Source organism: Chrysochloris asiatica, unplaced genomic scaffold, assembly GCF_000296735.1.
Source record: "Chrysochloris asiatica unplaced genomic scaffold, ChrAsi1.0 scaffold00054, whole genome shotgun sequence".
Taxonomy (NCBI): Eukaryota; Metazoa; Chordata; class Mammalia; order Afrosoricida; family Chrysochloridae; genus Chrysochloris; species Chrysochloris asiatica.
In genome coordinates, this window is record NW_006408572.1 from 17,528,150 (window position 1) to 17,554,194 (window position 26,045).

The following is a 26,045-nucleotide window of genomic DNA, read 5'->3' on the forward strand; positions in this document are numbered from 1 at the left end:
GTGACCTTATTAACAATAGAACAAAACACTGCCCAGTTCTGCACCATCCTCATAATTGCTTGAGCCCATCGCTGCTGCCACTGTGCCAATTCATCTCGCTGGACGTCTTCCTCTTTTTTGCATTACACGCCACTTTACCAAACATGATGTCATTCTTCAGGGTCTGGTCCCTCCTAAAATCCTATCAGAAGTATGACAGATGAAGGCTCACCATCCTAACTTCTAAGGAGCACTCTGACTGTACTTCTTCCAACACAGATTTGTTTGTTCTTCTGACAGTCCACGGTGCTTCCAATGTTCTTTACCAACACCATAACTCACATGCATCAATTCTTCTGTGGCCTTCCTTATTCCATAGGACATAGTGTAAATAGTGCTATAAAAATTATCAGAGATTCTGGTCTTAGTTCTAGACTTTAGGAAGATCACTTAGTACTCTTTGAGCCTTACTAAATAACCAAACCAAACCAGTTGCCACCTAGTGAATTTTGGCTTTGACACGAGTTGGGTCAGAGTACTCTCCTCCATAGAGTTTTTAATGGCTACGTTTTTGGAAATTGCTTACCAGTGCTTTCTTCCAAGGTGTTTCAGGGTGGCCTTGAACCTTCAATCTTTCAGTTAACAGCAGAGCAAGTTAATGAATTGCACCTTCCCAGGAATTCCTTCCACCTTAGTAAAGAGATTTCATAAGAGAACAGCTTTTGGTTTTGATGTTAAAGACTGCATCAGATGTTTAGAAAAGAACTCAGAGAATTATAAAGAATTTGAAGATTTTAACACATTATTTAATGCTATTTTCTCTTCATGGTGCATTATTTTCCTTCCTTATGTGCTGGGAAAATACCTACCATTCCATCTACTAAGTACAAAGTTTAAATCTCTGAAGTCTTCCTTCACCCAACTACACAGAAATATTATGTAATCTGGGGGTTCTGCAGCACATTCTATAGTACCCTTTTCACATTGTCTCAGATAATTATCAATTACCCACAAATATCAATCTTCTAAGTTCCCATAGACTCAGAAGTGTCTCATTCCTCTCAGTATCTGCTGTACCTAGCAATCAATAGTAACTGAGTTGGATCAAAATGGCTATCACCTTATCCTTGAAAACACACAGAAATTGGTCTTAAAGAACCCAATTATTTTTTCTTTTTTAAGCTGACTCTTTTCACTTTTACTTGTGGAACCCTACAATGAAAAAAGAGATAAAGGGAGGGGTGCTGACATCACACTAATGATAACAACAATTTATTAATGTTTGTATGATGGCATTTAAAAACAACAAAAGTGTAAAAGAGCCCTGGTGTGGTGCTGTAGGATAAGCACTGGACTGTTATCTGCAGGGTTGGTGGTTCTAAGCTGCTCCTTGGAAACTCCATACAGGCTTGCTATGAGTCGGAACCGATATGGCAGCACTTAACAACAACATGTGGTAGAAAGGAGCCCTGTTGGTAATCTGAGTTAGGCGTTGGGTTGCTAACCGTAAGGTCTATGGTTCAAACCTACCAGCCACTCTGCAGGAGAAAGATGAAGCTGTCTGCTTCAGGAAAGGTTTCAACTCTGAAACCCTAAAGAGCAATTCTATTCTGACAGATAGGGTCACTTTGAGTCAGAAGCAACTCGCTGGCAGGGGTTTGGTTTTTGGTGGGTATATGTGGTTTATTATGTATTATCTCAACTATGTTGTAAAACATATATTATTCTTAACCCCAATGTACTGGTAGAAAAGGGCAGCTCTGCGAATATAAGTAATTAGCTCAGGCAAGGTCAAAAGACCAGGAGACTGAGTCAGGACTGAAATAGAGTTCCAACTTCAGAACCAGAAATCTTACATTGTACATGCACGGTACTATCATCTTCATCTCAATATGTTCTGATGATCCAGCCCCCTTGGTGTGGCCTCTGGGTCACAGGTCCTCTCGTTTGACAGCAAATTTAATAAAATTGTAACTGATCAGACAAGACAGCGGAAGTGTCATTGACACTCCAATCACCAGTTGCTGCTGTTTGGGAACAGGCAAGCTATGCTCCATAGGGTTCCATTGGCTGATTTTCAGAAGCAGCTTGCCAGGCCTTCACTGTCCTGCATCACAGCCTGTACTGACAGCCCGGGTGTAGCAGCCACCTGACTAGGAATGGAACCCGCTCTTCCCCATGGAAAGTGAACACTCAGTGACTTTTTGTTCACCAGAAAATGTCCTAAATGTAATTGTGAATTACCCGCTGCCAAGCCCTGCCTATCGCTGGAGGTTCTTGGGGGCATCAGAGCAGTTCAGAAGATGCCCGTAAATAAGCAGAGGGGCGGCCAACCTCTAGGAGTAGGAAGCGCAAGTCTACCGTTCGTGAGCAGCGTTTCTTAAGAAAGACAAAGCCACACCTAGCCGCTGTCTTTCCGAAAATATTGCACGTCTAACCATTAATGCCCACACTCAGGTCAGAATCGCCTCCGGTCACAACTTCCCACCCCTGCCCCCCAGAGGCCCGCCCACCGGAACTGACGAACAGGAACCCTCTCTCCTCCCACTGGGGCGGGAAAGGAAGATGGCGGCGCCCAGGAGCCGGTGAGGAGAGAGGACACGGGGATTCCGGGAGCGGCCAGTCGCTTGCATGATGGCCGCATCCTCACATACTCTCTCCTCACGCCTCCTGACAGGTATTGAAGGCGTCTCGGCCACGACCACGGGAAAAATTCTCTCCTTTTTGCCACGTGTGTGACCGTGGTTCCGGCTGTCTGCAACCTTGGGAGCCCTTGGGGAGGTCGGCTGGGTACGGGATGGGAGCAAGTGGCTTGGGTCATGTCTTGTACTGTGATCCGTGTGATCCGCACTATTTGCGCTTTCTCTCGCACTTGGGAAGCGACGGTGCCTGGGGCTTGAGCTTTATCAGCAGGTGGTGGCCAAGGCGAGAGGGCAGGAATTCCTTTCCGGGTTTTTGACTTGTAATGAAAAAAGCAGCGGTCTGTTCCCACTGGGAATCCATGATCCTCTCTGGGCATGTGGATAATGATGGTAATGATGCAGACTGCAGGCCAGGAGTGGTCCCTGATAGGACACTCCCACCCGAAGGGACAAGTGTCTGTCCAAGCTCGAATGTTCCCTGCCATGGCTCCTATCAAGCCTGAATTCTCATACGTGAGATCTTAACTCAAATGGCATCTTTTCCGTGCCGCCCACCGTGAGCCCTCTATCTAAGAGTGCTTGGGCTTCTCATCACGGCTTCTTTCAGCCTGATTGATCCCCACTGTGGTCCAGTAATCCCTCTCAGACTTGTCGAGCAAGACGAAATAGAACTGCCCTGGGGAGTTTCCAAGACTATAAATCTTGACTTAAAGCAGATACCTCAGTCTTGCACCCAAGTGGTGGGTTCCAACTGCCCACCCATAGGTAAGCAGCCAATCACTTTGACTACTGAATCACCAGCGCCTCCTCTTCATGATTCGCATGTTGTTGTTCAGGGTCATCGAGTCATTTCTGACTCAGAGCAACCCTGTACAGGGTTTCCAAGGAGCAGCTGGTGGGTTTGAATCGCTGACCTTTTGGTTCGCGGTCCAGTACTGATCCTACAGCGCTACAGCAGGAATCCATGATAAATATGTTGCTGCTTATCCTACATTGTCACACCAGGAGCCCATGATTAGTATAGTGTTCTAGTTGGGAGCAGATCATAAACAAAGACTATGATTAGACTAAGGAGCTCTGGTAGCGTAGTGGTTACGAATCAGACTGTGAACTTCAGGGTCAGCAGTTCGAAACTACCAGCTGTTCCGCGGGCGAAAGATGAGGCTTTCTGCTCCTGTAAAGATTGACAGCCTCAGAAACGCTGTACAGGGTTGCTATGAGTCGGAACCGACTCCCCTGTAAAGTCGGTTTGAGCATTGGTGGTTCAAGCTCACCAGTCACTCCTTGGAAACTCTACAGGGTCGCTGTGGGTCCGAACCGACTCTACTACGGCACTTAACAGCAACAACTTAACATGATTAGTATGGAATCCTGGTGTGGCGCTGTGGGTTAATGCGCCAGACTGCTAAACTGCGTGAACTGCAAGGTCGGCGGTTCAAGCTCAACAGCTGCTCCTCGGAAACCCTATACAGGGTCACTGGGTTGGAACCAACTCGATGGCACTTAACAACAATAAACAACATGATTAGTGTGGTGGTGGTTCTGATTCATAGAGACCCTGTATTGGTTTCCGAGGCTGTAAATCTTTATGAGAGCAGAAGGTCTCTTCTTTCTCCCGCAGGATGACCTTGAGGTTAGCAGAACGATTCGTAAGCACTGCTGCCAGAGCTCCTTATGATTAGTATTGTTGTTGTTAAGTGCCGTCGAGTCGGTTCCGACCCATAGCGACCCTGTACAGGGTTTCCGAGGGTGTAAATCTTTACAGGAGTAGAAAGCCTCATCTTTCTCCCGCGGAGCGGCTGGTAGTTTCGAACCGCTGACCTTAAGGTTCGCAGCCCGATTCGTAACCACTACGCTGCCAGAGCTCCTTATGATTAGTATAGTCTCTTTATTTATATACCTGTTTATGATCTGCTCCCAACTGGAGTATAATCTTTGTGAAGGAAGGATAGTCTGTTGCTTGTTCAGAACAGCTCTGTATTCCCTGTGTCTGGAACATTGGCTCTCAGTAACTTTGGGATTAATTGAAAATTGTCCTGATGGAATGGGAAGATATTCAAAAGTGGAGGTCGGGAATTGTTTGCCACTAGTGGAGCTCTGGCAGCGTAGTGCTTAGAATCGGGTTGCTAACGTGAAGATCAGCATTCCGAAACCACCAGCTGTTCAGTGGGAGAAAGATGAGGCTTTCTGCTCCCATAGAGATTTACAGCCCTGGAACCAACTCTGCAGCACAAAACCACCACCACCAGTGTTTCTGAGTGGACTCCTGGTGTAGCCCTGTAAGATCAGCACTGGATTGCGAATCACAAGGTCAGCAGTTCAAACCATCAGCTGCTCCTCAGAAACCCTATACGGGGGTCACTCACTGTGAGTCGGAACCGACTCGATGGCACAACAACAACAGTGTTTCACAATGGTAACTAATGACAGCGGAAGGAAGGTGTTACCAGTGGTGCAGACTGGAGAAGCCAGAGTCCCTTTTGCTCAAATCCAGAAACTTTTTTGTGGGCCCCACCTCTCACAGGCTCTCTGCAGAATCTGGCTTTGCCGATCACCATGACTCTGAGATTCCTCCTTTCTTTCTTATAGTATTGTTTGATCTCAGGGCAAATCATTTGACTTTTTTGGAACTGAGTTTAGTGCTCAGTTCTAAAATGAGGCAGCTGAGCTCCATAATCTCAAAAGTCCCTTCTGGTTCAAAAAGTATGGAGAAGTATGAGAAGTATGCGAGAGCGTAGCGGACACAAGACTGACCATGGGCTGGTAATTGTTGAAGCTGTTGTCGTCGTCAAGTGTCGTCGAGTCTGTTCTGACTCATAGCGACCCTGTATAAGGTTTCTGAGCAGTGGCTGGAGAGCTTGAACCACCAGCTTTGCGGTTCAAATGAACCTTGGAGTCCAACACATTAACCCTAATTGGCGCCACACCAATTGTTGAAGTTAGGAGATAAGTAATAGGGGTTCACTGAGTCTACCTCCTGGTATGGCGCTGTGGGCTAATACGCTGGACTGCAGAGTCATTTGAACCATAGGGTTGGTGGTTCAAGCTCACCAGTCGCTCCTTGGAAACCTTATACAGGGTTGCTATGGGTTGGAACTGACTTGATGGCACTTAACAACAGCAACAAGGGGTACCTCAGAAGAAAGACCTGGTGATCTACTTCTGAAAAATTAGACATTGAAAACCCTCGAGAGCACAGATCTACTCTGACACACATGGCGTCATTATGAGTTAGAATTAACTCAATGGTAACTGTTTTTATTGTAAATCCTGCATAGCTTCACATCTACATTTGTTTACATAGTGTTGAAATGTCTGTCAATTTCTAGAGTCTTGATTTATAGAAATGTGATATGGTTTGACTAAATGAAGTGTTTTCATCATTTATAAGTGTAGTTTCCTAGCTGTAGTCTTTTTGTCTCTCTACCATTTTATAAATTCTCAGTATTGTTGTTGGTAAGTGCTTTTGAGTCAGTTCCAACCCATAGTGACCCTGTACATGGTTTCCGAGGAGTGGTTGGTGAGCTTGAACCGCTAACCTTATGGTTCAAGCCGACCTTGCAGTCTGCATTAGCCTGCAGCGCCACACCAGGACTCAATATGACCCATTTATTCTTTTCCTGCCAGCCACATGCTCTTCTCATTGGAACCAGATAAATTCAACATTGGTTTTGAAAGAAAAGACTGAAAACAAGACCAGTAGTTTCTAGATACCATCTTTTATCATTGAAATCCTAATATCTCAAAGAATAATATTGAAATAAAGAAAAAAAGGTATAAACCAACTCTCTCACACACAAACACACACATATATATGTGGCCAGTTAGAAGGATTTGCATGTATAAAATTTCAAAGGGAATGCTCAAAACCAAAATTCCTCCACATTACACCCTTGGAAACCCTGTACAGGGTCGCTATGGGTCGGAACCGACTCGACGGCACTTCACAACAACAATACGTATAAAAGCAATTATATTTCCATATAAAAAATAAACCTTTTAGAATTAACTGAGATTTTAAAGACACTTTCAGTGAAGAAATGTTTATCTACAGTCTAAAGTAATTGTCAAGTATTTCAAATAATAGTTAAGTGTTATCAAGTCAGTTTCAACTTATAGCAATCCTATGCATAACGAAAGGACATATTGCCCAGTCCTGCACCATCCTCACAGTTGTGTTTGAAATATTGCTGCTACCACTGTCAGTCCATCTTGTTGGGGGTGTTCTTCTTTTTCATCCACCTTCCACTTTACCAAACATGATAGCCTTCTCCAGGGACTCATCCCTCCTGATAACGTGTCCAACGTATGGGAGATGACATCTTGCCATCCTGGCTCCTAAGGAGAACTCTGGCTGTACCTCTTCCAACACAGATTTGTTTGTTCTTCTGGCAGTCCATGGTACTTTTAATATTCTTCTCCAACACCGTAATTCAAATGCATCGATTCTAATGCAGTCTTCCTTATTAATTTTCCAACTTTCACATACATATAAGGCTGTTGAAAATTCCATAGCTTGGGTCTTGTGCACTTGAGTCCTCAAACTGATACCTTTGCTCTTTAACACTTTGAAATGATCTTCTGCAGATGATTTGCCTAATGCAATATGTCATTTGATTTCTTGACTGCTGCTTCCATGATTGTTGACCATGGATACAGGAAAAAAGAGGTCTTTGAGAACGTCAGACATTTCTCCATTTATCATGATGTTATTTATTGGTTCAGTTATAAGGATTTTTCTTTTCTTAATTATTAACAGGCAAACCATATTGAAGGTTGTAGTCTTTGACCAGCAGTAAGTAGTTTAAGTCCCTTTGTTCTCAGCAGGCAAAGCTGTGTCATCTGCATATCACAGGTTGTTCATCTTTTTCCAGTTCTGATGCCATGTTTATCATGTGTATTTGTTCAGCATACAGATTGGGTAAATGTGGTAAAAGGTTACATCCCTGCCACACACCTTTCCTGTTATCAGCCAGTCAGTATCCCTTTGTTCCGTTCTAATGAGATTCTTACTCTATGTACAGGTTCCTCATGAGCACAATAGCTTCTCTGGAATACCCTTTCTTCATAATGTTATCCATAGTTTGTTGTGATCTAAACAGTTGAATACCTTTGTTTAGTCAATAAAGCACACATAAACATTTTTCTGGTGTTGTTGGCTTGCAGCCAAGATCCATCTGACATCATCAATGATATCCCTTGTTCCACATCCTCTTCTGAATCTGGCTTGAACTTCTGACAGTTCTCCGTAAATGTTCTGCTGCAGTCGTTTTGGATTCTCTTCAGCAAAGTTTGACTTGCATGTGATGTTAGTGATACTGTTGGATGATTTCTGCATTCAGCTTAGTCACCTTTCTTTGCAGTGGGCACAGATATGGATAACTTCCAATCCGTTGGCCAGGTAGCTGTCTTCCAAATTTCTTGATATAGATGAGTGAGCATCTCCATTCCTGCATCAGTTTGTTGAAACATTTCACTTTGTATTCTGTTAATTCCTGAAGTCTTGTTTTCCCAGCGCTTTCAGTACAGTCTGATCCTTTTCAATAGCATCAGTTCTTGATCAAATGGTACTTCTTTAAATGGTGCTTTTTTTTTTCTTTCTTTCGGTACAGTGACTCTGTATTCCTTCCATCATCTTTTGATGCTTTCTGTGTCATTCAGTATTTTGCCTGTGTTGTTGTTGTTAAGTGCTGTTGAGTTGATTCTGGCCCATAGCGACCCTGTATAGGGTTTCCAAAGAGCAGCTGGTGGGCTTGAACCGCCGACCTAGCAGTTCAAAGAGACTTTGCAGTCCAGCGCATTAACCCATAGCTCCAAGAATCCTACAATATTGCAACCCAAGGCTTGAAGTTTTTCTTCAGTTCTTTCAACTTAAGAAATGCTGAGCATGTTCTTCCCTTTTGGTTTTCTAACTCCAAGTTTTTGTACATTTCATCATAATGCTTGACTTATCAGGTTGCCTTATCTTATCCGGTTGCCCTTTGAAAGTTTCTGTTGAGCTCATCTACTTCATCATTTCTTCCAGTTGCATTAGCTTTCCTGTGTTCAAGAGCAAGTTTCAGAGTCTCTTCTGACATCCACTTTTGGTCTTTAATTTCTTTTCTTCTCTTTTTAATGTCCTTTTGCTTTCTTCCTGTATGGTGTATTTTATGTCATCCCACATCTCTTCAGTCTTCTGTCAGTAGTAATTTAGATGGCCTTTACATTCAACTGAGATATATTCAAGGTCAGTTTTTGGTTCCGGTGGACTTGTTATAATTTTCTTCAGCTTCATCCTGACCTTGTGTATGAACAACTGATGGTTTATTCCACATTGGTTCCCTGGCTTTGTTTTGACTGATAATACTGAGATTTTGTCCCATCTGTTCCCACAGAGTAAGTGGTCTGTTTGATCCCTGTATATTCCACTTAGTAAGGGCCATGTGTATAGTAATCTTTTATGATGTTTCAAAAAGGTATTTGCAATAAATAAATTGTTGGACTTGCAAATTCTGTCATGTGATCTTCAGCATCATTTTTGTCGTCAAAGCCATATTTTCTAATGACTGTCCTTCCTCTTTGTTTCCAACTTTTGCATTCCAGTCACCAGTAATTATCAGTGCATGTTGATGGCACGTTGGATCAATTTCTGACTGAAGAAGTGGCTTTAGTGGTTGGTGGGTACATTTGAATGATAGTGCTAACTAACTGTTCTTCCTTGCAGGCATATGGCTATTATTATCCTATTACAGGCAGCATTTCCTTCAAGAGAGATCTTGAAATGTTCTCTTTTGACTGTGAATGAGACATCATTCCTCTTGAATTTGTTGTTCCCGGCATAGTAAACCATGTGATTCTCAGATTCAAAATGACCAATACCAATCCATTTCAGCCCACTAATGTCTAGGATATTGATCTTTATGGTTTCCATTTAATTTTTGACAATTTCTAATTTTCTTTTAGGTTCATACTTCATACATTTCATGTTATGATTATCAATGAATGTTTACGGCTATTTCTTCTTCTTTTGTCTTGTGCCCCATCAGCAAATGAAGGTTTCCAAAGCTTTACTCCATTCATGTCATGAAAGTTATCTCTATTTTGAGGAGGCAGCTCTTCCCCAGTCATATTTTGAGTACCTTCCAGCCTGAGGGGCTCATCTTCTAGCATTATGTCTGACGGTGTTCTACTGCTGTTTATATGGTTTTCAGTGGCTAAATATTCAGAAATAGTCTGCCTCTCCTTACTAGTCTGTCTTAGTCTGGAAGCTTCGCCGAAACCTCTCCATCATGGGTGACCTTGCTTGTATTTCAAATATGGTATAGCTTCCAGCATCACAGCATCACAACAGTACGCAAGTCATCGCAGTATGACAAACTGACAGACTGTTGGTGGATTTCCAAGGGTAGTGACTGTTTTTTCCAGTAGTCCGAGTAAGCTTCCACAGGCTACCATCTGCCAAAAAGCACTGTTTCTTTATTTTATGAAAAGCATTCTGTTACCTGTTAGAGTTGAGTAAAAGAAAGTTTTTAAGGAAGTAAAAAATATGGCAGTGGAAACATTTGCATTGAGAAGTGCCAGGAAACTGTGTATATATGTGATAGAGTATTTGAATGATCTTTTGGCAGTTTGACAGGCAGAGAGTGGGGCAGGCAGTGGAAGCCAGGGAGCAACATGATCAGCAGTGTGACTGTGAACTTAGTGTGCGTAGTGGAGTGTGGTGGGCCATTACTGTGCTGTGCTCTGTGGATATGTTTGGACAAGGAGTGTATATCCTTGCCCTCAGAAAGAAAAGGATTGACTCTATGGGATTGCATGTGGAAAGTATTGTGTCTGAAGACACAATGCTACTACTACTCTTCCCCAGTCCAGTTATTTGATGATGAGAGTCTGTATCCATAGGAATGTAAAAGGAGTGGACAGATTTGACCTTTATTTGAAAGTTGACAAGGCTTGGTGGTGGTTAGATGATGCAGAAGGATGAGTTAAAGATGTCTGTGAACTCTTCACTAGGTAACACTTTTATGTGTAGCAGGGAACAGAGATTAGGGTGAAAATAGTGTTCTTAAAGACGTATTGCAAGAGCATGACTCACAATAGCCAAAAGGTTGCAAATAGTCCCTGTGCCCGTTAGCAGAAGGGTGAATAAGTAAAATGTGGTGTATCAATACCATGGAATTTTCCTCCGCTGTAAAGAGAAATGAAGGCCTGATGCGGGCCGCAACACGACTAGACCTGGGAAGCATGCCGAGTGAAATATGTCAGTCACAGAGGGCAGGTCTTGTAGCATCCCACTGAGTGGAACTCCCCAGAATAGGCAAGTACATAGAGACTGAAGCTTATTAGTGGTTCCTGGGGGCGGGACGGAGTCACGGGGAAAGGGAGGCATGGTTTAGGCACACTACGTTTCTGTGAAGGATGATGGGAACAGGTAGTAATTATGGTGGTTCCACATGATACACATAATTAGCATCACTCGATGTACAAATGAAATAGCAGATGTTTTGTCGTATATCTTTTACTACAATTAACAATTTTTTAATGATAAATTGCAGCCCATCCATGTGACACCAAGAAAGCAGTTGGAAATAGGCAGATGATGCTCTCGAAATGGTCTAAAGTGACAGAGAACAAGCAGAGCTGTCAGAGGAAACAGAAATGATGGGATTGGAAGAACTGGAAAACTTCAGTGTCACAGAAGCCATGGGAGGACGCAGGGGTGGCAGCACAGCATGGTCATTGGCAAAGGAAGACATTGGCGGTGAATACTGTGACATAGACAACCTTAACAATACTAGGAACAACAAACCATACGAGTAGATGTATAGATGGGCGTGCATGCCGAACAGATGAGGGAAGGGAAATGAGTGGGCCTGTGAGTGTCTACAACTTTGGAGAGACTCTACATTTGCATTTGTATGTGCTGCAAATGGATCCAAGAATGGTGTAGAGCATACAGGGGCAGGGTTTTAAAAACTTCTTAACCCTAACCCAACACCTAGAGGGGATGAGTTACTGGGCTTCGGGACGTAGGACCACAGTTTCGGGAGGCATCTAGGAATAATGTAGTCCACAAAGACAATATTCTATATCCTACTTTAGTTACTATCCACTGGAGTCTTGAAAGCTTTCAAGTGGACATCTGAGATGCAATTATTGGTCTTTCCTCATTTGGAGCAAAGAAGAGTGAAGAAAATAAAAGACTTAGGAAACAACCCAAAGGATTAACACTACTTACACATCCCTGAGACCAGAAGAATGAGATGGTACGGTGCCTGTCTATCACTGCCAACCACTCTTGATAAGGATCACAATAGAAGATGTTCGAGAGGAAGACAGAAATATAGAGAACAAAATTCAAAATCATGAAAACTGGTGTGGTAAAGACCAGTAGGTCTGGAACTCCTGAGACTGGCCCCTTAGATACCCTTCAAGCCTGGTACTGAAGCCACCAGCGAGGATCGGCTTTCAGCTAAACCACTGACAGGCCTAAAGAGTGAACGATATCTCCCTATGAAACCAGAAGGCAGGGATGGAAGGATGGTGAATGGACCAGGGAGCCAGGGAGGAAGTAGGAAGAGTGCTGTTACACTGAGGGGATCACAGTAAATGTTACAAAACAAAAACTAGCTAAATTGTGGGACGGATAATTTGCTCTGTAAACTTTCACCCAAATGCTCATGAAAAGAAAAGAAAAAGACATCCCATCGAGGTGTTGAACTGGAACAAGGCTTGAGAGGGAAGCATTGGAATTGCTGGTATTTTAGAGAAGATTTACTAGAATGAATGAAAGTCAAATTTGGATGTAATAAAACTGGCTTACTTCTAACTAGATTGGTAGAGTCCTATTTTACTGAGAATCTTTTTCCTCTTCCTTTTAATTGTATTTCACTACACGGCCAAAATATTATGTTAAGATATATTTTTCAGCTTAAGGTTTTTTATTGAGGGAAGACTGCTTTTCTTTCTTTTTTAAGTGACTGAATTGGCTTTATTTTTCTCATTTTAAAAAGATCTCGATTACAGTGTGATCGTTTTGGCGTTTAATATAATAAACGTCTAATGACCCTGAAATGAAAAATTTTTCCCTGTCCTTGCTGAAGAATCAAACAACCTGATATTTGATTTACACAGTGCGTTGGTCTGATAGATGTGTTTATTCTCAAGTTACACAGGGCAGTGTTAATTGATTCTTGGTGGGTGCAGTCATCCATTTGGTGAGAAACAGAAATCAGTTTAACATGTTCATCCCTTCCTCTTGTTTTTTAGGCTGCATAGGAGGCTGTGTCGGGCATCTGGAGAGAAGAACTGTACAGGAATCCCCTCGCCAGTTTATGCGCCTTTTCAGGAGTGTCAATAAACGGTGGATTACATTTCAGCACTTTAACTTCCTCAAGCGCATGGTATATTTAGCAGATCCTCTTTACTATGTCTGCCTGTACTCTCTGTCTCTCTCTGTGTGAGGGGATTTCAGAAACTCCTATTCCAAGACAAATTTTAAGACGGTCTATTTGAAGGCCTTTTATTGTGTGTCCTCTTAACGTTTATCCAAAACTTTCTTATTTTGATTATTCTTAAATGAAGCCAAAATAATTTTGGCATTTGAAGGTCAAAGTATGATTCTGAATTTACTGATTTGGTTTAAAGAAAGAAAACTTGTGACATATTCAACTAGGCTGAAGTTGAGAAAAGCTGAACTGTTAGGATACAGCTTTGTAAATTATATGAATTTCTATGAATACAGCGGTAATTTAGAAGCCGTTGCTTTAACAGCACTGTTGTTAAGTTCTATCAAGTCAGGACCCTGTATAGGGCTTCTGAAGCTGTAAATCTTTGCGGAAGCAGAAAGCCTCATCTTTCTCCTGCAGAGCAGCTGGTGGACTCCAACTGCTGACCCTGTGGTTCACAGCCTAGTTCTTATCCTGCAGAGCCACCATACTCCCTTCCTTAAACATCTATCTCTGGATTTTCTTACACCAGAAATGCATTTTTAAAGTCTTAACACATGTGCTTCTGAGTAGACACAAATTCAGATTTTGTAGTTTGCTAGGCCTTTATAATGGGCATTCATGGTGCACTTCAAGCCTGTGTTGGCCCTTATCTAGGTTGACTGCATGGCAGTGTGTGAGCACCAATGTGGCCATCTTCTCCAGAAGGCGACTGGAGTGTGAGAGCGGTCACCTAGCATGCCTGGTAACAGGCAGGGCAGAAGGGCAGAGGAATAATCGAACACTCTGTCTTAACGGTTCTCTCTTCTCTTTTTCACTTAAAGTGCCCTATCTATTTAAAGTCATTTTTTGATAAAGAGTTTTACGTTCCCAGGTAATTTTCCATGTCTTCAAGCTGTGAGGTACCTCACAAATGTAGTCTTAATCATTTTTGCTAGTAAGGAACAGAGACTGAATCTTAACACTTACATTCTTCCACCTACCCCACTGTTGTAATGTCACCGGGTTCTTGCTTTTATAGAACACTTTTTCATTGTCTTTAGAGTATTAAACCTCCAGTCTCTGGTACTGCTATATGAGGAATTTTGGAGACGATGAATATAAAACAAATTTGTCTTTCAAGAAACTTAAATTCCTAAGATTTTCTTAAACATACACTTAAGAAGCCATTGTTAAGGCATGAAGTATATTCTTCATATCTCTTACTATAGAGATTTTGATCTAATAAGCACTTCCTACATACATGCTGATTTAACTAATTTTAAATTATATGAAAATTTTTCAGGTCCTATAAAACTTGAATTGATGAGGATTGTTACTAAGTAATCATGTAAGAGCTTTGGGGGCTAACATGTACTTTCTTTTTTAGTATGTCACACAACTGAACAGAAGTCTCAACCAGCAAGTAAAACCAAAGCCAGAGCCCATGACGTCTTCATTCCTTGAAAAACCGTCTTCGGGTCAAGCCAAAGCAGAAATATACGAGATGAGATCTCTATCATCGCCCAGCCTGTCTTTGTCCAGAAAGCCAAATGAAAAGGAATTGTTGGAACTAGACTCTGCGTCAGTTCTTGAAGGCTCCATAGAAGTGGGAAAAGAGACAAAAGATGGAAAACAGTGGAATGAGATGAAGCTGCACCTGGATGATCTGCCGGGAATTTTGGCTCGACTATCCAAAATCAAACTCACAGGTACTGTCTTTATTCTAGTGTAGGTACTCTTACTTGAAACGTTAGTTAAATCAAAAGCTAATTTTACTTGCTGATCTAAAAGGAATATTTTGAAATTGCAGGTCTTCTGAGTATTTTTCCTCTCATAAGTTTAATTTGGATTTGAAATAAGTTTTTTATGATTCTATTTGCACAGAATGCAAATGTTATTACGCTGTAGCTGAAAAGAGTCTGTTTGTTTGTAATTCAATTAGAATGTTATTCCAGCTTGTTTCTCTGTGTTGTGTTTTCATACCTAGTGTAGTTTAAAGGAGTCCTGGTGTGGCATGGTAGGATAAGCACTGGACTAGTAGCTGCAAGGTCAGCAGTTCAAATCCACGAGCCATGCTTAAAAACCATAAATACGGTCACTATGAGTTGGAAGCCACTCAGTGAGATTCTGCAACAGTAGTGTTAAGATGCAATAGTATACTGAGTTCTGTATGTCTGAGGTTTTGGAAACTGGACGGACTGCACTGCTGTGTTTGATGTGCCAGGTAACCAATAGTGACCATTGCTTTTTGTGGGACTCCCAAATACCTGAGTGGCTCCAGTTATTTGGGAATAGTAGAGTGATTTACTGAAAGAAAGTTTGGAATCAGACTTTCTTGCCTAATTTTAGCAAGCTACACCAAATTGTACTGCATTTTATTTGGCTATTAACCCATAATTATGTCATTTGGTTGTCACCAATACCCTGTGAGTCAGACAAGATACTATTATTATCCCATCTTATAGCTAAACTTAGAAATAGCTTGCTCTGGCTAAAACTGTCTAGAAGATATATCCTGTACCATTCTGTAAACTGAGGAAGACTTGGTCTTTCCTGGAATGACAACAAGGAGAAAGAGTGTTTGTTTGTGAAAAGTGAGGTTAAACCTAGAACTGTTGAGAACAGACAGTGAATAGTAGTATTGAGTCAAACTGGGGAAGTGAAGAGATGAGAGAGAGGCATTTTTTGAGAGTGGAGAAAGACAAGAGAAAGAGGGATTTTATTTGTTTGTAAAGAGAGGTGAGTCTTTCGGGGACCTGCCTCGACATAGGGGTTCGGTTCGGTTCACGAGGAGGAGATACCTGACGGCGATTCATATATAGCAAGAATACACAGAAAGAGACAATGAGAGAGGCAATGAGGCACCCCAAAGCCAGGGTGGTGGATACATCACTGGTGGGCAGACTTGGGAGTACAGGCATCGTGGCCTCTGCAGGCAGCAACTCACTGCCCTGCCATCTTTACTGCATGCCCTCCAACCTGTAATGCACTGCAATCTTTACTGCACGCCTTCCAACCAGTAATGCACTGCAATCTTTACTCCACGCCTTCCAACCAGTAATGCACCCCTGGGGAGGCCCAGGCCTCTGTTTTATTTAGGGGAGGAGCTTCACACCAAGCTGGGAGGGACCAAAACAGGATACAGCTAGCATCAGTACTTTTCCAGACATTCAGGTAACTTTACATCGTACGCTGGTTCGAATCCCAGGCCAGCAATTTGGTTTCTCAGGCCCAATTAACATATCTATAGCCCCTGAGGTCAGTTGGGGGAAGGTGAAAGGTAAGGACAAAAGCTTGGGCGGAGTCCTGCTGTTTCGGCTTCCTGAGCCAGGTTTTCAGGAGGACTGGAGATGCCCAGGTGAATGGGCTGCACCTGGAAAAGGATTAGGGAGGATGGGTTCTTTGTCTGTAGAACAAAGAACTGATAAGTAGCTAAGATATTTTTAGTTAATCCTTTGTAGAAAGGTTTAACCTTGCAACCTTTAGTCTTGGCTTTAGGAAAATATCACATTTATCTGTGGATTCTCAAAGGCTCTGTGTATTAATTTAATACATGTAACTGAATATTAAGATGAAAGCAATTTGCCATTAACTGCCAGTGGCCTCATTTGTTACACTCGGGCCTATAAGGCCTCGAACCTCTGACCAGTCTTACACGGTCCGCAACAGAGTCTGAGATCCAGAATCTCAATGTTCAAATTTACTAAGAAAAAAAAACTCAATTTTTTTTTCTTTAAATGATCTATTATTTTGTTATTAAGTGCTGTCGAGTCAGTTCTGATCCATAGCAACCCTGTGTAGGGTTTGTGAGGAATGGTTGGTGATCTTGAACTGCTGACCTTGCAGTTGAAACCAACTTTGCAGTCCAGTGCATTAACCCACAGCACCACACCAGGAGGGAATTTGACAAAAGATCTGAAGAGCCTTTATAAGGCATGTTGTTATCGTCTAGTCATTTCTGACTCATAGTGACCTGTGTAGGGTTTCCTAGGAGCAGCTTGTGGGTTTGAACTTCCCCTTTGTGGTTCCAATCTGCCTTGTGGTACAGTGCATTATCCTGCAGCTATGTGTGTCTACTGTACCATACGTAGTATACTTAATTCTAAAACTGAGACCAGTTCAGGTGGATTATTGAAAACAAATCTTAAGGGTTTATGGTAGTGGAAAAGGAATTTCTGTTGTTTTTTCTCTTACACCAGTGATCTGAGTGTCATGGTACTGACATATTAAGAATGACTATAGCACTGGGGTCCAGGTGTCTATTTTGTGTGCTGTGGGCCACAACACTGGTTCGCAACATCAGTTTGGACCAGAGTCAGCGGTTCAAACCCACCAGCTGATCCTTGGAAACCCTAAGAGTTGGAACACTAGATAAGATAAGGAGCCTTGGGGGCACTATGACTAAATGCTCAGTTGCTAGCCAGAAGGTTGGCTGTTCAGAAGATGGCACAGTTGGCTTCTGTAAAGATTCCAGCCTTGGAGCCCTACGGGGCGGCTCTATTCTGTCCTCTCAGGTCACTGATTTGGAATGGACTTGAAGGCACTGGGTTGGGTTTTGGTTTGTTGCACATGCGATGAAATCCTTTGGTGATGCACGTAGAGAATGCACTGACTGTTATTATAAAGGTTGGAAGTTGACATCCACCCAGAGGCGTCTTATAAGAAAGACCCACCGGTCTGTGCCTTGGCAGTCTACTCCTGAAAATGGAGCCATTACAAACCCTATGGAGGAGAGGTCTACTCAGACAGCATGGGATCATGATGGTCAGAGGTGAATCGGTGACAGCTATTGTTTTGGTGTTTTTATAAATTAAATATGGTTATATGACTTATCACCCCAAAAATGAGACCTCTCACTCTGCAGTTGTAAGACGTGACCTTTGTATGTGCCCATGATTTAACACGTCCATAGTAGTCTCCCTATTTCACTCTTCTCCACTGCAGAGAGTGGTGTATTGAGTCTCCAGTGTTATTGACCATCTGCCTGTTTCTCTCTTCAGTTCTGTCCCTACCTGCTTCATATATTTTGGGACTGTGTAGTTAGATGAATACACATTTAAAATTATTATGTCATCTGGATAAATTGATACTCTTGTCATTATATAATATCCTGGTGTGGCTCTGTTAATAGCACTGGACTGCTAACAACAAGGTCAGCAGTTCAAACTCAACAGCCACTTTTGGAAACCATTTGGTAGCGTAGTGGTTACGAGTAGGACTGTTAACCTCAAGGTCAGCAGTTCGAAACTATCAGCCATTCTTGGGAGAAAGATGAGGCTTTCTGCTCCTATAAAGATTTATAGCTTCAGAAACCCTACGCAGGGTCACTGTGAGTTGGAACCAACTCCATGGCACCACCACACAGGGTTACTCTGACACGGAGATGACTGGACTGCACACGGCAACAGCAATGATAACCATATCCTTCTCTGTCTCTTTTAACACCTTTTGCTTTAAAGTCTATTTTGTTTGATATTAATATACCCATACCAGCTCTATTTTGGTTGCTATTTGCATGGAATGTTTTTTCCCCCTTTTTTCACTTTAATATGTTTATGTCTGTAAATCTACAGTGAGTATCTTATAGTCAGTATATAGTTGGACCATGTTTTATATCCATCCTACCAGGAGTCTTGGTGTGGCGCTGTGGGTTAATGCATCAGACTGCAAAGCCATTTGAACTGCAAGGTCCGCGGTTTAAGCTCACTAGCTGCTTCTCGGAAACCCTATATAGGATCGCTATGGGTCAGAACCGACTCAGTGGCACTTAACAACAACAACTAGTCTGTCTTACGTCTGGAGGCTTTCATCTCCTTACATTTAAAGTCACTTCTGATAAGGAAGGACTCATGAGGCTTTGCTTTGTTTTCTGTGTGCCTTAAATCTCTTGTTCCTCATTTCCTCCAAGACCGCCTACTTTTCTTTTTTTTTTCTTTTTTAAACTTGAACCATTTGGATGCTTTCTCATTTCCTTTTACGTCCGTCTATTTCTAAGGAGCTTTTTCTGTGTGGTTACCATGGCAATTACATATGACATACTACATTTGTAACACTCACTGGGTCCTGGTGTGGTCCTGCAAGTTAATCCACTGGACTGCAAGGTTGGCAGTTCAAGCTCACCAGCTGCTCCTCAGAAACCCTAGACAGGTTCACTATGACTCAAAACTGATCTTGATGATACCTCCTAACAACAAGAAGTTTTAATTAGGACTCCTGTTGGGGTGCTGTAAGATCAGCACTGACTTCAAAACATAAGGTCAACAGTTCAAACCCTCCATCTTCTCCTCGGAAACCCTATTTAAAAAGTTTGAATGAATACCGATTGTTCCTTTTCTGCTTTGTTCCCACCTTCTTTATATTGTCACAGATTACATCTTTATACATTATGCAACCAAGACTATATAATTATCTTCAGGCTTTTGTCTTTTAAATCATGCTGTTGTTGGGTATTTTTGAGTCAATGCTGACTCATCACAACCTTATACAGGATTTCCAAACAGTGACTGGTGGGTTTGAACCAGCAACCTTGTAGTTAGCAGTCCAGCGCCTGTCATCTAGCACCACACTAGGACTCCATTGTTGTTGTTGTTAGGTGCCATCGAGTCAGTACTGACTCATAGCAACCTTATGCACAGCAGAACGAAACACTGCCCGATCCTGGGCCAACCTCACTACTGTGGCCACACTTGAGTCCATCGATGCTGCCACTTGGCCAATCCATCTCGTTGGGGGTCTTCCTCTTTTTCTCTGACCCCTCCACCTTACCAAATATGATATCCTTCTCCAGTGACTGGTCGCCTCCTGACAATATGTCTGAAGTATGAGAGATGAAGTTAAACCATGTGGTCATCAGATTCAAAATGGTCAATACCAGTCCATTTCAGCTCACTAATGCCTAAGATGTCGATGTTTATGCGTTCCATTTCATTATTGACAACTTCCAGTTTTCCCAGATTCATACTTCGTACATTCCATGTTCCAATTATCAAATAAAGTTACTTTTCAAAATACAAGTATGCATTGCTTGACGTCCATCTGGGCAGTGTCCAACTACATATATGTCTATGGTTTCATCAGGTTTTAATGCTGTTGTTGAGTGTGGTCGAGTACGTTCTAACTCATAGTGACCCTGTATAGGGTTTCCGAGGAGTGGCTGGTGAGCCTGAACTGCTGACGTTGCAGTTCAAACCAACCTTGTGGTTCAGTGCATTCACCTGCAGCAGCCTCTTTAGCATTACCAATTGATGCATCAAAGGGCACTTTGCTCTGCTCCACCATAAGTCTCAGACTGAAGACACTGAGCTCTAGCTCTGAGGGTCAGCAAACCTTTGTTGTTGTTAGGTGCCGTTGAGTTGGTACTGACTCACAATGACCTTATGCACGACAGAACAAAAACACTACCCAATCCTGAGCCAACCTCACAATCTTTGCTATACTTGAGCCCATTGCTGCTTCTCCTTGGCCAATCCATCTCATTAGGAGTCTTCCTCTTTTTTGCTGATCCTTAACTTTATCAAACATGATGTCCTTCTCTAGGGACTGGTCCTTTTGATAATGTGTCTGAAGTATGAGAGAGAAACTAAGGAGCATTCTGGCTGTACTTCTTACAAGACAGATAGATCTGTTTGTTCTTTTGGCAGTCCATGTACTTTTAATACTCTCCTGCAAAACCCTAACTCAGATGCATCAGTTCTTCTATTGTCTTCCTTATTCATTGTCCAACTTTCACATGAATATGAGACTATTGAAAAGACCATGATTTGGGTCACATACACCTCAGTCCTCAAACTGACATCTTTGTTCTTCAACACTTTAAAGAAGTCTTGTGCAGCAGATTTGCCTAATGCAATACGTTGATTTTGTGACTGCTGCTTTGATGAATGTTGTTGGTTGATCCAAGCAAAATGAAGTCTTTGACAACTTCAACTTTTTCACCATTTATCTTGATGTTGTTTATTGGTCTAGCTGTGAGGATTTTTGTTTTCTTTACATTAACGTGCAATCCATATCAAAGGCTGTGCTGTGGTTTTTGACCTTCATCAGTAAGTATTTTAAGTTCTCTTTGCTTTCATCAAGTAAGGTTGTATCATCTGCATGTCGCATGTTGTTAATGAGCCTTCCTCCTATCCTGATGCCATGTTCTGCATATAATCCAGCTTCTCGGATTATTTGCTCAGCCTACAAATTGAATAAGTGTGATGAAAAAATACAACCCTGGTGCTCACCTTTCCTAATTTTAAACGATTCAGCGTTCCCTTGTTCTGTTCAAACAACTGTCTCTTGGTCTATGTACAGGTTCCTCACAAGGAATAGTCATTTTCTGCAATATTATCGATAGCTTGTCATGATCCACACAATCAAAAGCATTTTTTGCATAGTCAATAAAGCACAGGTAAACATCTTTCTGGTACTCTCTGCTTTCAACCAAGATCCATCTGATGTCAGCAGTGCTATCTCCTGGAGGCAGCCCACTTCACAAATGAGCCTCTTGTCCAGAGGCATTCGGCTTTCCTGGCTGTGGATCAGGAAGCACACCGCTCTGTTTCCCGCTCTTGGTGCTGCTGCTTTTTTGCCGCTCCTGTAGTGCCCCAGCTTTGTCCTGGATCGAGGTTCAGTACACAGTGGTCTTAGGGGCTGGCCAAAGGATGCACCCCATTCCTGGCTCATCTTTCTTTGTGGTAGTGAGACCCCCTGTTCTTCTGGGATGGCTCATTTTCAACCCCTAGGGAGGGCAACATTGACCAGTCCTGATGTTTACCTCCCATAGACCCTGTTTGCAGGATCCCGCCCAGTCATTTGGTAGAAGTTACAAAGACTATAACTAGAAGAGCCATAGCAAGGCAATTAGTTGACCAGAGTACTTTTTATATTTTTGTTATACTTCCTAAGGTTTTGGAATCATCTGGAATATATTTCAATATATGGAATAAAATTGATAAAGAAAAATACTGTGGTAGCATGCTTGAGCATGCAGCTCCTGTTTTTTTATAATTAAAATTTTATTTGAATACAGCCACTTCATTTGTTCTAAGGCTGATTTTGTGCTGTGGTCTCAGAGTTTAATAATTGCATCGCAAAACCTGTGACCTAGAAAACCTGAAACATTTACTATCTGACCATTTACGTAGACCAGGGAGAGACAAGTGGCAGACAAGTGAGTGGCTGTTGATTGAGGACTGACTTAGGCTGTCTTCCGACGGGGACGGAGAAGGAGGAAAGGGAACTGGGCTGGACAGAACCTTAGGGAGATGTGGTGGAACGGTAGGGAACTATAGAACAGTAAGGGCAGGCCACAGAGTTGTAGAGTTTGAAAAGCTGTCAGTGGAGCAGGTACTCTCCAGTTCTCCTTTTTATTAATCTATACCTGACTCTCCGGAGCTAGACTGTCTAGATTTAAATCCTGACTCTTAGGAGATGAATGACCTTGAACAGTGTTTCTGTGTCAGCTTACCTACCTGTAAAGAAGGGGTAGCCATAATACGTACTTCCTGGGCCTGTTCGGAGTATTAAAAGAGTTCACATTTGCAAACTGCATAGAAGTGCCTCTTGTATGGTAAGAACTATACATGTGGTCCTTAAATGAGAAATGAATTGACAGGTTTCCCACAGCTCCTTTGAATTTGCTGCCTGCGTTCTATAAAGATTCCCAGGCTTCTGGTATGGAAGGCTGGATGAATGGTGGTGTTGGATTTTAAAAATGGATACTGTGGAAAGAAACAGAATTGAGAAAAAGAGAATGATTTTGACTTGGGACATAAGGAATGTTGTGTTGCCCCAGACATATCTGGGGGATGTGGTCCTGTGGGCTGCTGTGAAGGGCCAGGAGCTGAGGTAAATTTCTGAGCTTAAAGAACAAAGGGTCTTCAGTGTGCAGTTGCCAGTGAAGCCGTGGCAATGAAGGTGGTCAGCATGTGGAAGGGCCAACACATAGATCCAGGCTCAGGAATTTGGAGTCTATCTCTTAAAGGACTGGGAAGGTGTAGAATGGAGCACAGAGGAAATAAGGAATGGTCAGAGGCAAAGAGGAGAAGAGCGACTCTTGTCACAGATGCTGAAGGTCTACTAAGAAGCCTGACTAGAGTTATTTTATTTGGCATTTAGGAAGTCAGTACTGACTGATGGCTAAATCAGTAAATAATTATCAGTGTTTCCTCTCCTTAGAGCCTTCAATGAGCTGCTTTAAATAATTAATGTAAAATAATTTCTTAAAATCTGTTCTCAAAATGATTATTGCATTATGAAGAGAGGAAGGTATGGTAATTGGTTTAGGATCAGCTCTTTTTGGCAGGCTAGAGGACTCCTCTTCCTTTCCTTTCTTCTGGCTATGATTGTATTGTGTTTCCTTTCACATAACTAATATAATTATAGGTCTCAATTGACATTCCAGATACAGGGTTTGATATTTAAAACATGTGATGTCTTCAGCAATTATTAAATTATTAATTTAATAGTACATACTACATTGCATGTAATGAGCATCAACTCTTTGGTTCCCAAATGTCAGCTTAGGAGCACGTGTGTACTTGTTAAAGTGGCAATCTCCCGTCTCCCCCCTACCTGCAGGGATTGAGCCGTAGACCTGGAGCAGGCCCCAGAGATCTCTTTCTTGACAAACAGGCCAGATGATTCTGATGCAGGTGGTCCTGGGCCACACTTGAAAGTGAAGTGGGTGTTACGCAGGCAGAGAGTGGTCTGGCTGGGTCGGGAGAGAATTTACCTGGTCAGAGCCATCAGACAGCCACTGCCTCTGCTGGCAACAGTAAAAGCCAGCTGGCCAGAAGCTAGACCACACAGGAGAGGCAGGAAAAAGCAAGATGTACCAAGAAAGGGAGCCCCAGATTCTCTTTGGACAGTAAATTTCTCTTAGTATCATTTTATACATTCCCTGCCCCCGGTTTGTGGATGGGCTAATTGAATTAAAGTAATTTCCATCTGCAAATTCCATTTAAAGAGGCAGCACCCTTTGGGTGACCCTTACCCTCTTATGTGACCTTTTACCTCCCTATTTAGTTTATTACTTAAATTCACACATGTATTGGAGTCAGCAGGTTTTTTTTTTTTAAGAAAACCCTGGTATCTATCAATTGATTTCTTTCCGACTCTTAACATCTTGAGCAATTCATTTATAGCTAATGATAGCTGAGGCAGAATGTCTGGGAGTCAGTGATCACTTTTATACAACTAGCCCTTTCTTTGCCCCTTTTTGTTTATAGCTATAATATACCAAGGATAATTAAGTAGAGAATAGGTGAAGGGCCCTATCGCCTCCATACATATTTTACATTTGTAAAATAGTGGGCTGTAGCAGCCTGATGCCAAAGGGCCAGGATGTAGGTGAAAGGTTTTTTTGGTGCTAATGCCATGTAAAGATTTTATTCTATGAAGGGGGAAGTAAGACTAAGCATATAAAGATGTAACAGTATGCCCTTTTTTAGTTTCTTTTGCCAACAGTAATTCACAGTATGTTTTTGGAGTTTGATGCAAGGACCACACTGGGGTGAAGAAATTTTATTTGGATTAGAATCATAAGAGGCTTTGGTGACTCAGCTGAATTTATACTTAATATAGGTCAGTAAGAGGAGACTTTTTCCCCTGAATAACATCTGTGCTAAAAAGCTAGAACACAGTTTCTAGGACCAGACCACTTAGTGTCGATTGCTGAATAGAGCTAGTAGATTATATGTTTGATGGACTGGATATCAGCTGCATTCGGTCAACATGTGTATGTGTGGATGGTTTTCTTACTTACAGCCTAAAGTGTTGCGTTTTATTAAAATAAGAATATTACACATTTATTTGAGATTGCTAAAATTGGCTCCATACAATAAGCATGGGACCGCCAACCATAAGGTCCATGAATACAATCATAATTTCTTGAATTTTAATTTACATTTTGAAATTTTTCCTTACTATTTATTAAATAAAAATTAATTTTTTATTATATAACTGTTGAGTTTTGTTTTGGTTTGTTTTAGAAAAATAGAAAATACAGATGAACATAAGAATGAAATCCTTAAATCACTTGACAATCTCAAAATAGTTATCAGTATAGCATCTTCTAGAATATTTTTGTCTACATTCACATTTAATTTTGCTTTTTAAGCAAATGTAAGATCATAATGTAATGCTCTATAGTTTTTTAAAATAAAACTTCTGCATGTGTATTTTTGTGTTAGTTAATATGACTTTTGGTTGTTTTTGGTTTTGTTTTTTCACCTTAAATATTGTTGTTGTTAAGTGCTGTCAAGTCGGTTCCTACCCATAGCGACCCTGTATAGGGTTTCAAAGGAGCAGCTGGTGAGCTTGAACTACCGACCTTGCAGTTCAAATGGCTTTGCAGTCTGGTGCATTAACCCACAGCGCCACTATTAAACAAAGGCTCATAGTAATACACAGAGTCCCATCCAGACCATTCAGTAACCTCTTTTTTCCATACAATTTTCAGCCTTTTTCTCTGTACAATCTGTGTTTTGACTGTGGAGTCAGACTGTCTGGGTTGGAATCCTAGGTCTACCATTTATTGACTTTATGATTACAGGTACATTAGTTCAGATGTCTGAATCTCAGTTTCTTCATCTGTAAAGTGGTCATAGTTCAACCTCAGCATATTGGTTTCAGGATGATATGCTGTAATGAAAGTAGTATATATTTTTTGTTGTGTCTGTTTTATAATAATGGGGTCATATTACATATTGTGTATACATACTGTCAACTTTCACTTACTGATCAATGCATTCATGCAGTTTCTTTTACTTTAAGATTGCTAGTTAGTCTATAATGTGTATATGATGAATCTGTTTAACCAGTTTCATATTAATGGGTATTTAGATAGTCTCTGACTTTTTGCTGTTAAAAATACTAATTTTTATAATTTATAGAATACTTGCTGAAAGATTTGTGTCCAAAATACTCAGAGAACTCTTAAAACTCAACAATAAGGGAATAAACAACCCAGTTATAAAATGGACAGTAAATCTGAATATAAACCAAAGAAAATATTCAAATGGAAAATAAG

At 41.7% G+C, this 26,045-nt stretch overlaps 1 protein-coding gene across 1 annotated transcript in view; it reads left to right on the plus strand.

The window, feature by feature from the left end:
• The first annotated feature begins 2,482 nt into the window (after nucleotides 1-2,482).
• The window catches only part of LOC102832364 (protoheme IX farnesyltransferase, mitochondrial-like), a 169,014-nt gene continuing 145,451 nt past the window's right edge, over nucleotides 2,483-26,045 (plus strand). The window contains exons 1-3 of the mRNA XM_006863513.1: nucleotides 2,483-2,656; nucleotides 12,870-13,003; nucleotides 14,418-14,739. Of these exons, the coding sequence (XP_006863575.1) occupies nucleotides 2,611-2,656; nucleotides 12,870-13,003; nucleotides 14,418-14,739 (502 nt within the window). The 5' untranslated portion in view covers nucleotides 2,483-2,610. The remainder of the gene's footprint in view (nucleotides 2,657-12,869; nucleotides 13,004-14,417; nucleotides 14,740-26,045) is intronic.